Source organism: Notolabrus celidotus, chromosome 20, assembly GCF_009762535.1.
Source record: "Notolabrus celidotus isolate fNotCel1 chromosome 20, fNotCel1.pri, whole genome shotgun sequence".
Taxonomy (NCBI): Eukaryota; Metazoa; Chordata; class Actinopteri; order Labriformes; family Labridae; genus Notolabrus; species Notolabrus celidotus.
In genome coordinates this window covers 19,164,000-19,176,401 of record NC_048291.1, presented here as the reverse complement: position 1 = coordinate 19,176,401, position 12,402 = coordinate 19,164,000, and the positions used below count along the sequence as shown (strand labels likewise).

General features: G+C 39.2%; 1 protein-coding gene across 1 annotated transcript; it reads left to right on the top strand.

The window, feature by feature from the left end:
• Window positions 1-51: 51 nt before the first annotated feature.
• Window positions 52-12,061, top strand: farsa (phenylalanyl-tRNA synthetase subunit alpha). Its single transcript, XM_034711932.1, has 13 exons — window positions 52-257; window positions 470-607; window positions 1,198-1,296; window positions 1,387-1,505; window positions 3,290-3,382; window positions 3,942-4,070; window positions 4,184-4,299; window positions 5,199-5,283; window positions 5,358-5,457; window positions 5,616-5,784; window positions 7,183-7,260; window positions 10,961-11,075; window positions 11,741-12,061. The coding sequence occupies exons 1-13, from the start codon at window positions 111-113 to the stop codon at window positions 11,844-11,846; spliced, it is 1,494 nt and encodes a 497-aa protein (XP_034567823.1). The 5' UTR covers window positions 52-110; the 3' UTR covers window positions 11,847-12,061.
• The last annotated feature ends 341 nt before the right edge of the window (window positions 12,062-12,402 follow it).

Sequence of the window (12,402 nt, the reverse complement as noted above, 5' to 3'; positions counted from 1 at the left end):
ATTTACGGTAATCCATTTATTCTCTTTTACCGTCCCGCTACACTGATACATTCGGCCCTGGGGAAGGCAACGTCACATCCGGTCTCTTCAGAGCTAAGCACGGTTCCAGCATGGCTGACACCGGTGTGTTGGAGACGCTCCTACAGCGGATTGAGAAGGTGGACGATGGCGTGGACAGCCTGGAAGCGGCGAACAGCCTCGAGGTGGACCACCAGGTCATCGTGGGAGCCGTGAAGAGTCTGCAAGCTCTCGGCGACGTGAGTGTTCAGGTTTAAAGGGCAGCGGAAGTTAGCTAGGAACCGTCAACAGTGTGCAATTAGTTTGACTGAGTTACGTCAGGTTAGGTTTAAACAGTGGACATGTCAATATGGCTGCCTCAACACTTTGTGGCATTGAGCCATCCCCTTTGAATAAAAGCTACTCTCTCAGTACGATAAGCTAACAAGGGTAATTGTCTCCTCCTGCCCAGGTCATCTCAGCCGAGTTGCGCTCGTCCAAGCACTGGGAGCTGACTGAGGAGGGTAAGGAGATAGCCGAGCAGGGCAGCCAAGAAGCCCGGGTCTTCAACTCCATCCCGCAGGAGGGTTTAGCTCAGAGTGAGCTCATGGTGAGTTTTACAGGTGGATAGGACACCTGCTCAAGTCGATCAAATCTGAGTATTTATGCTCCTCTAAATCCTGTGTTTTGGGAGAACAGGTTCCTAAACGTGTGTCTTAGATGGGAGTCATAGATCTAGAGTTAGATTGTTCACAGTCAGTTGACCAGTTAATGAGATCCCACTCTGTTCACCTACAGATTGTTTGAGTATTATTTTAAGCCAGTAGTTAGTCGAGGCTTTTTTTTTTAAGGGAGTACATTACGCTTTCCTTTGTTGACATGATAGTGTGACATTGTGTTTTTGTTTATGGAATGAGACGAGAATAGATCTTTTAAGTTAAGTTTGTCACATTGAGTCACAATCATCCACAATTCCGTGACGATACAGGAAAAGATGTGCAGATCAATCATGAAGTCTCAGAACACATCCCCACTCTATTTTAGTGTAGTAATTTGACATAAAATGTACTGTAGCCTTTTGTTTTTTTTAACATTATTTTAATAGTATAACCGCAGAAGGGGCTGCCCACACTGGCATGATTGCAGATATTTGATATTTGCTTTACATTATTGCAACTCTCTGTGTTTGTCCTTGTGCAGAAACTCTCCTTTGGGAAGATTGGCTTCAGCAAGGCCATGTCCAACAAGTGGATCAAAGTGGACAAGTCGCACGAGGGCGGCCCAAGGATATTCAAGGCTGTGTGTAAACATCAACCTATCAAAATGACCTGTTTTGATCCACAGATGCCTGTCTCAGTAAAGAGTTTGTGTTCATGTTTTGGTACCCAGGTGGAGAACATTGAAGACCAGGTGAGAGAGAAGCTCCACTTGATACAGAAAGGCAGCAGCTCTCAGATGGAGGAGAAAGAAAAGAACGAGCTGAAGAAGAGAAAGCTGCTCTCTGAAGTGTAAGTCACACACTTGTTGGTTGTGTACCTTTGTGTGCCAGTAGATGGCAGTAGAAGGTTTGTTGGTATGCAGTGGTTAAAGGTTTGGGTTTTGTTGAGATAAATGTGAACACGTGTGGTTTAGAACTAAGTGAAACTTGCTGTTCCTGTTAGCTGCATTCATCTTGTAATTCTATACAGGTGTAATAACAGTGTTATTAACCAGAAATATGTATTTGTTTTTCGAGCTCCTGTGAGGGATGTATCTTATCAGCATGGTGGCAGATACTTTTCATTTAAGTCCTTCATTCTTATATTTATTCATTTATTCATTCATATATTTATATTTTGTTTTATTTTATTTCAATTTATTTTATTTAATGTAATTTATTTTTTGTTTTGCTTTATTTTGTTTTATTTTGTTGTTAAATAATAATAGTAGCATAAAGAGGAAAAAAAAGTGGTCAAATAAAAATATAATCTAGTCACTTGGTTATGCCATAGCAACAAAATAATAATAAATACAAAATAATAATAATACATTAAAAAAAGGTCTTCCTTCTCTGACAAACTCATATTTTCAGTTAAGTAGTTAAAGTGTTCCAAAATACCTGGTGAAGTGTTTTGAACATAAATGTTTGGAATGTGTTGCCATTTAATATTGAAATTGGTATAATAGCTATGCCTTTAACCAAAAAAACAGAACTCAACTAAACTTTATTCATATAGCACCTGTCATACTTGCAAGCAAGCAGCCCAAAGTGCTTCATAAAAGAACAGAGAGACGCAAAACAACAAAAAAGGGTAAAATAATAATAAAAGATTAAAACAAGAAAGAAGATGGACAAATCAATAAAATAAGCAAGGGTAGAAAGTAAAATTAAGGATTAGTTACATTTTAAGAGATCACATAATTAAATTAAATACATAGATAACTACATAAATAAGAGAAATAATTAAAACACACAAAAAAAAATTATATTAAAAATAACAATAATAAATTACTCCAGATTAAAAGCCATATTAAAAAGGTAAGTCTTAAGTGTACTTTTTTTTTAAACCCAGAGAACTCGCCAGTTTGGTTTCCAGAGGTTTTTGGGGCAAAGTAGGGAATAAAAACTGGCTCCTTATTCATTTATTACAAAATGAGTCACTTCTTTGTTTTATTAACACTCTTCCTGTCCGGACTGTTTACATCAGGGGCCAGGAAAGAACCATTAAGAGAAATAAATATGACATAATACTGACATAAGACTTCAAAAAGTGCCCTGTGTTTCTAATCTAATCTAATCTTGTGAATGATGTTTTTAGTGTTTGTATGTGAAGCTAGTGGTTATCACCCCTAGATTTAAAATGCACATGGCTTGGTTCATCTTGGTCAGTGGTGATGCTATAACAAAATACACTCCGGATTGTTATCGGAGGTCCGATACTTCCTTAATCCTTTTACTCAGACATCAGTCTCTCATAAAATAAGGGCTGGATCTCCGATGATTCAAGCTTATGATGCTCCAATGAAGCATCTCTCCCGAGATATTATCAGGAGGTACCGACCACGAAGCATAAAACACATGGCTGTGAATATGCACCAAAAACATCACGTGCTGCAATGTGTGAACCATCATGTCTAAATATTAAGAATTCAGTACTATATAATGTATTGTAATGCAGCGCCAAGCATCAGGTATACTTTAAAAATGTCTGTTTGCTCACTGTGTAACACAATTACATGAACACAGGAGGTCACTGTTAATACAGAGCCTCCTGTTATGTCTTTATGCTTAATTAGTTGTTTCCGTGTTCAGGACGGTGAAGTCATACTGGATCTCTAAGGGCAACTCCTTCAGCACCACCATCACCAAACAGGAGACAGAGCTCACTCCTGAGATGATCGCCAAGTGAGTAAAGCTGCTATTTAAGAAGTATATATGGATGATGTGTCCCGTCTGCCCTCGCCTGTCTGTCCGTCAGTGACAGTGTGAAGGACTTCAGACATGAGACACAGAAAAACCTCGGCCCATAAAAGGGGACAAGTCCAAAGAGGGGGGCTTTGTCCTAAAGGCAGGGCAGGACAGAATTATTGTGAGCGAGAAAGTGGTTCAACAAAGCAGTATGATCATAGAAAATATTCGTATAGACTGATGTGTATTCAGCAAACTTGGTGACCCAAGTCACTGTGACTTCACTAGCTTCGCAATCTCATGATCAAGATACCTGACTTAGAGATTAACACCTGTCATGTTCAAGTGGTGGACAATCTCCTCCTCAGATTTGTCTTCTGTTGCTGTCCGGAAGAGGATCAGTCAAAAACTCAAATCTCTCAACATCATTTTATCAACTTAGGAATGACCAAGATTGTTAGGATTTTCTTTTTTACTTTCTGCAGGTCAATAAAACCCAGAGTCACCATCTTTTACACAGTTTTTAAGCCTTCTATTGTGATGTGTTGTGTTTTAGTGGCAGCTGGAAAGAGAAAAAGTTTAAACCATACAACTTTGAGGCCTTGGGTGTGCCCCCTGACTGCGGACACCTGCACCCACTGATGAAGGTGCGGACACAGTTCAGGCAAATCTTCCTGGAGATGGGGTGAGTATCTGGTGATGTTACAATGGAAAAAAGCATTTTTTTTCACTCTCTTTGTTTCTCATGCATGCATGCAGACACTCAAAAAATACGCAAAACCCCTCTTCTTTGTGCAGCTTTACAGAGATGCCGACCAACAACTTCATAGAGAGCTCTTTCTGGAATTTCGACTCACTGTTCCAGCCTCAGCAGCACCCAGCCAGAGACCAGCACGACACCTTTTTCATCTCTGGTGTGTTGAACATCCCTCTCTATGAGCCAATCAATCTTTATTTATACAGCGCCAAATCACAACAAATATTATCTCAAGACGCTTCACAAATAGAGTTGGTCTAGACCGTACTCCATGTTATATTATTAACAAAGACCCAACATCATGACAGGATAAGACCCAGTCCCATCTTACAGACAAGACTCTGTCTTATCTCATCTTAAACCACCATGAGCAGAGCACTATGCAGCATTTAGCTAGTTACAGCGGCGAGGAAAAACATCCTTTTAACAGGGAGAAACCTGGAGCAGAACCAGACTCATGTAAGACAGCCATCTGCCTCGACTATGTTAGGGTTGGAAAGAGGGGTAGAGGGAGATGCAGAGAAAAATGATAGTGGTGAGACGGATAGTGGTAGTTGTAGCAGCTGGAGTATGGCTCGTCCACAGCAGTTGGTCAACTAGGACAGCGATCCAGAGGAACCTATGAGACAAGGGAGCTCAGGGACTCCCAGAAAGGTCTTTGGTTAGTAACTTTAATGGGACAGGAATACTTAAAGTAATTGAGAGGCAGATGGAGGAGAGAGAGGGAAAGACAGGATCCCAGTGTGTCAGTTCCCACAGCAGTCTAAGCCTATAGCAGCATATATAAGAGCCAGCCCTAACTCTAAGCTTTATCAAAAAGTAAAGTTTTAAGCCTCCTCTTAAAAGAAGAAAGGGTGTCTCCCTAACTCGCAGATGATTAAAAGGAGAGGGGCCTGATAACTGAAGACTCTACCTCCTATACTAGTTTTAGAGACTGTATTTGCAATGAGGAGGCCTGCATTCGGGGAGCGTAGTGTTCTAGAGGGATAATACGGCACTATGAGGTCTTTAAGATATAGTTTTTGATTGTCATTTATTCTGAACAACCCTTTTTAGACCCAGCACTTGCCCATGAGTTCCCACAGGACTACCTAGAGAGAGTGAAGAAGGTCCACTCAGAAGGAGGCTTCGGCTCACAAGGGTGAGACATAGCCACACGATGAGTAACATAACATCTGCTTACAGTGTTATTAATATCCTGCTAATGTCTTTTAGATACAAGTATGACTGGAAGATAGAGGAGGCTCAAAAGAACATCCTCCGCACTCACACTACAGCGGTCAGTGCACGCATGTTGTACAAACTTGCACAACAGGTAAGTCACACACACACACACACACACACACACACACACACACACACACACACACACACACACACACACACAGACACACAGACACACAGACACACAGACAATATAGCGCTTTTACTTTTCAAGTTTTTAACTTGTTGTGATGAAAAACTATCCAACAGGAGAAGTTCACTCCAGTCAAGTATTTTTCCATCGACCGAGTGTTCAGGAACGAGACTCTGGATGCTACCCATTTGGCCGAGTTCCACCAGATTGAGGGTGTGGTGGCTGACTATGGGCTCACATTGGGGGACCTGATGGGCATCCTCCATCAGTTCTTCATGAAGCTAGGTAAGGAAGGCTCCATACTATGTTAGTGTAAATGTATTTAATGTTTTAATAAATAGACTGTCAATAAATAAGCAATATTTCTTTATAACAGGCTGTGATAATTGTTAATGCTCATTCACAACAAACTAGAAATAAGTTACTTAATTAAAATATACCTTATACTAGGGATGTAAGGATACACTCAACCCACGATATGATTCGAATCCCGATTTTTGGTTCACGATACAATTCACTCAAGATTCTCTAACCCTTTTCAAGAAAACTGTATTGAACTCAAAATTTAAATAACTATTATTTTATATCAATTCTCGGATATGGAGAGTTGCAATATATATTTTTTCTCTTATATTTCTTTGTAAACAAAGTAATCCTTTTTCATTTTTAAGGTGTGCTGTAACTCAAATAAAACCGCTGCACACTTTTTTTCAGCACCTTGCAAAAAAAATGTAAAATGACTGCACAAAAATATCTTGCTGGAAAATGTCAGAACAATTATATTGAAATGGAAATTGAACAATTCCCAAATTAAAGTATTAAATATTAAAACAAATAAGGTAAATCTCTTTAAATTAAGGATGTAAATTTGAAGTATTCTCCTTGATCAATCTTTGGAAATGTTAACAATCAATTATTGTTTAATCATTAAAAAAAGTGAATGTTTTCCATGTCAAAAATAATGCCAAATGTGTGTTTTTCCCCTAAATCAAATTTCCCTTCACGACACAATGTATATAACTGACAGATATACAGCTAAGGATCATATTGAGGTGTTCAAAATGTTACACACCCTGAATATCAACGTGAGGAGCAGGCTTATAAATAATCTCCACGGACACATGGTCATATGTGAAGACTCAGACTACAACATGTGGATTTACTGCAACAGGACAACTGAACAGAATCATATTTTAGACTCACAGTGTCCAGTTTTCTGTCTACTCGTTCTTATTGAGAAAAATAAGCATGTGAACGCGGTCATGTTTCAGCCAGGAGCGCAACCGGGTCATAATCAGTCCAGCAGCGGTCTCCGCTGTGTGCTGTCAGCTGATTCACATCGAAACATGCTTTAAACTTAAAATTACCTCCACTCTGCGAGTGACGAGAGAGCAGCGCAAGAGACTTAATGATGTTGAACAAGCGGAGTATAATGCAGATAGCGCCTTCTACTGTTTAAAAATAATATCCTGATACAAACTATGTTGAATTGATTTTAATCCACCCTTATTTGTATTGATTTTTTACCGATTTGCGATATATCCTTACATCCCTACCTTATACCTGTTAACAATGGGATGTACATCTTTTTACCAAAAGATCAAACACACACCGATTGATGTGTTTTAGCTGCATTTGGGTGTTTTTTTAAACCATACAAATTCAGTCTTTCTTCTCTTCTAGGAATTACCAAGCTTCGCTTCAAGCCCGCCTATAACCCATACACAGAGCCCAGCATGGAGGTGTTCAGCTACCATGAAGGTACGACTTCTCTACATTATATATTACCATTGACTCACCGTCTCAACCAACATCTCTGCATCTTATTCTTCTGCACGTTTGGGGCATCTTCATGCATAACTTAATGAAATTGGAGTGTAGGATGTTTTAATTAATTGTCATTGTTTTGGTAGCTGACTTATTGATGCCTGTATCAAGTGAAACTGAAACTACAAAGAGCTTAAGAAAATCTACAACTAGGGATGCAACGATATCAAAATCTCAAGGTACGGTATCGTCACGGTATTAAGGCCACGGTATGGTATTATTGCGGTATTGTCAAAAAAAAAAAGATGACTTTGAAAAAATGTCATTGTGTGGAAAATTAAGTGCCAGGAATGATAAGGATAAACACACTTACTGTAATTGAACACAAACATAATGCTCAAATGTTCTAATCACATTTATTACTACCAAATAGGGCTGTCAAAATTGCTCCAAAATGACGTTTGAATATTCGCTCTAAAAAACCCATAGGTTCGAACCATTTGAATATCTATATTTGTGCATTATGCCAATAACAGGTGGACAAACTAATACAAGGAGACATAACTACTTGTATAGGTATTTTTATTTCAGATTTAACATGCCTAAAATATACCTACACATTACAAAACAAGTAAATGACCTAATGGTCTATACCGTAACACTTTTAAGACCGTAGACCTCTCGCTCGCTCGCCCCCCTCCCCTCTCTGTGCGCAGTGCGCTGAGTGAGTGCTGAACAAGACTTGTGCGAGCAATTAAAGGTCCCGACTCTTGTCCCTAATATAGGCAGGCTTCATTCAGTGATTGAAGCAAATATTATTCACATTAATTGAAGTTAAAAACGAAATAGTAGTCCACTTACATTCTTGGCGCTTGTAAAAGAGGAAAAACTGCATTTTATCCCAGTGTCACTGATTGTCGGGCTCTTTTAGTCCACTGTCAATGTAGGGTCTTAGGCCTGACAGGTTATTTGACAAAAACAAAAGACAGTCAGTGTGAAGAGGCCAGTGCCGATCTCTTTTTATTCAGTATATTCCCAACGGTGGAAAAGACGCGCTCAGAGCGCACTGAGGATCCGGGGAAAGATTTCTCTCTGCCGTCTGCTTCACGCTGTACATGTGTGACTCCTGTGACCTGTCCCTGACCCGTCATGCAGGGCGCCCACTCGCAAAGCTTAGACTATTCGTTGACAGCCCTACTACCAACAGGTCTTTTCAAGTGCAATGAGCAGTGCAGGCACATCCAGTGTTTCAGGTAACAAGCAAATTAAAAAAAATCTCTTTTAAATCCCACATTGTCCACCACTGAAAACGGCTGCAGGGTGATGATTCATCAGGTGTGTTCTCATATTACTTGTATTCCCCGACTTTTAGACGATCGCGGTCTGGCAGTGTCTGTAAGCTGTTTTTTTTTTTCCCATGTTTTCTCTTCTATCGTTTTTGTTTCCTGCAAAACCAAAATGCGTCCATACTTCTGATTTAAACTTTGCGGGAGGTTCCACTAGTTAAAGTTTTCCGCTCTGCTCCCCCTCTGTGCTTTCCGCCATCTCTTCCTGCACTGCGCAGGGGATCATGGGAGATGGTGTTTGGTTCTCAGACCGGCCCACTCAATGGTACCAGAAAAAAAATACATTAGCTGGAGTACTCCGAGTTCCTGTTTGATACCATCACACGCCACGGTATTATTGTGAGAATTTTGATACCGAAATACCGTGATATTTACAATACCGTTACATCCCTATCTACAACTAGATGTATTTAGTTTTCCACAACTTTCATTTGTCATAACGGGGCGGCTGTGGCTCAGTTGGTAGAGTCTTTCAATCAGAAGGTTGGCAGTTCGATCCCAGATCCGGCAGTCACATGCCGAAGTGTCCAAAGAGTGTCCACTGAACCTCGAATTGCTCCCTCCTTTGTTCAGAGGTGTGTGAATGTGAACAAATGAGATTAGCTAACACTGGTGGTCCCTTACATTAGCAGCCTCTGCCATCAGTGAGTGAATGGGTGTGAATGGGTGAATGTGACAAGTAGTGTAAAAGTGCTTTGAGTGGTCAGAAAGACTAGAAAAGTGCTATTTAAGTACAAGTCCATTTAACATCAAGTTTTTGGGTAACTTAATTTTTTTATAACACCTATTTTTCTACAGAAACATAGGGAAGTAGATCAAAAGAATGAAGAAAAGGAAAAAAATCCTGCTATAGAACACATCAGCTACCATGTCAGTTTTTGAGTCTGGTTAAATAAGTCTGTGATTTGTTGAAGATTTGCTACCCACCTTAGAATGGGATGGACTGTACAGACTGTATTAAGTCTAACCAAATATATGTATAATCAGTTGATGGACAAAGACAAATAAGCAAAACAAAACTTCTGTATATTTGATACCCATCACTCCTTGTTGTAAAATTGAATAAAGAAAATTACTTTTTATGTGATGTAGTTATTTAGTGGTTTATATAGGTTAAAACCAAATAAGAAAAAAAAATTCGTACAGCCTTCCTAAATAGCAAGAAAGCGTGAATTTTTTTTAATTCCATTTGTTTTTAACTGTTCTGTTTTTAAAATGGTAAACAGACAGGCCACAAGGAGAGATGATTTATGTGGTGAACGACCACAGGGAGAGACAGTGTCCGTGTGGCTAGTCACTACACATATTGTGCACCCCATGGAGGCAAGGCCTTCTTGGTTCGTTGGTTTATTTTTTTGTTTGGTGTTACTGTTATTTTATATCAGGTGTATTGTACCTGTTATTGTCCTTCTCTTGGAAAATATTAATATTAAAATGAAAATAATAATAATAATGAATATTTTTTTACAATGAAATAATACAAATTTAAAAAATTACATAATATAATAATAAATTATATATATATATTATATTATTTTTTTAATTTAAATGTTGGTAAATTGACCAACTATCAGTTTATATAGTGCTTCCTCTAGTTTTCTGGCCACTGTAAGTGCTTTTACATTACATGTCATATTCACCCATTCTCACCACATTCACACACTGATGGCAGTGGCTGCTCAATCAATCAATCTTTATTCATATAGCGCCAAATTACAACAAACGCTATCTCAAGATGCTTTTACAAACATAGCATGTCTAGACCATACTCTGTTATATTATTAACAAAGACCCATCATCAAGACAGGGTTAGACTCCGTATTTTCTCATCTTGATTCGTCATGAATAGAGCACTCTGCAACATTTAGCAAGTTACAGCAGCAAGGACAAACTTCCCTCAACATGCAGAAACCTTGAGTAGACCCAGACTCATGTTAGACAGCCATCTGTCTCAACCAAGTTAGAGTTTGAAGAAGGGAAAGAGAGATATGACAGTAATGAGACAGATAGTAGTAGCTGTAGTCGCTGCCACGCTGTAACAGTTGGAGTCTGGAATGCCCACAGCAGCAGGCTGTCTATGGCAGCTGCTCTGTTATGTAAAGTGCCCATCAGTATTAACTAATCCCATTTACACACTGATGGCACAGCACCAGGGGCAGTTTGGGGTCAAGTGTCTTGCCCAAGGAGACCCGAGATCGGACACCCGACCTTCCGATTGAGAGATGATCGACTGTACCACTGAGCCACACCACAAAAATGAATTTGAAATGAATCCTCTCTGCCTTTGTAGGACAGCTCTTTTTAAGTGTGTTCCGTCTCTTGTAAATTATGTTTTTCTGTTCACACAGGACTCAAAAAGTGGGTGGAAATTGGAAACTCGGGGGTCTTCAGACCAGAGATGCTCCTGCCAATGGGTCTTCCTGAGGACGTGTCAGTAATCGCCTGGGGACTGTCCCTGGAAAGGTGAACATATCATAAATATGAATTTGTTTTGGACATAGAAGACAGTTTGGCATCAGTGGTTTTTGGAAGATCATATCTGGCCTATATTTTGTGATTCTGCACTGTTGACTCTTTCTAAACGAGTGCCTGGGTGTTAAAAGTATACCATGTTAATGATCTCACAGCCTTTCTATTTAAGGATTAGAGGTGTGTGATTCAGTCTGTCCATGGACGTCATCAACCCTCTGGCTGACCTGACATCTGATCTACATCTGAGATATTTAATGTAGAATAAGGATTTTTCCCATTTATGATTAATTGGAATTTACTTTTAATTTAATAAATGAGAGTTCGTAGATGTAAGATTAATAATGTCATTGTAGGCAGTAGTATGCCTATTTACTATTACACAAGCCCCCTCTTCTTTTACTACCTGTAGAGAATACCTCTTATTTAAATGTTTGAGTTTAAATCAGTAACAACTAACATGGCTGATAAATATGGAGCTAAAGAGCGAGGGAAGACTCTTTAACCCCCTGTGAGTAATCCTCCCCCCTTTAAGCCACCCTCTGTTGTTTTTCCTACGACCTGTCAGACCTATGGAATTTGGAATTAGACTCATCCCAAATACTCTAGCCTCTGGCTGCTGCAAGTGTTGCTTACTTGTCCTTCTTCTCTCCCTGCAGGCCAACTATGATTAAGTACGGCATCAATAACATTAGAGAACTGGTTGGACACAAGGTGAACCTACAGATGGTCTACGACAGCCCCATATGTCGACTGGAGTCCTGAGACTCACCCAACTTCTATCACTGTTATTATTTTGGATGGACCCACCTCACCTCAATGTGAGAGCCTTCTAATGTAATGTTATTCCAGTTGGACTGACAGCGACTCAAGCAGAAGGAAGGCCTATTACATCACGCAGCCTCAGATATTAATGCAAATGACCCCTTTGTACAGGAAAAATACCTTTTTGAAGGTCAATAAAAAGCTTTTCCAAATACCGTGTGACTTGTGTGTTTGCTTTTTTTAAACATGTTTAATGTCTACAATCCAGAGAATAAGAAGGTTCTATCTGACCTAAAAAATAAAAACAGCAAGTCACCATAATGATACCCTTTCACGATTCACTACTCACTCTTCATTGGGGTTAATGGGATTTTATGTGAATCTGTCTGTATTGATACCTTAATGGCCCTTTTTGTTCTTGGTTCAGTTAAACTCTGTGATTCACTTTTTGGAATCACAATAAAATAATTGATTATTAAATTTGAATTAATCTATTTCTGATTTTGAAATGATTATTTTTATTTTGAATAAATATAATTATTTATTTGAATAAATA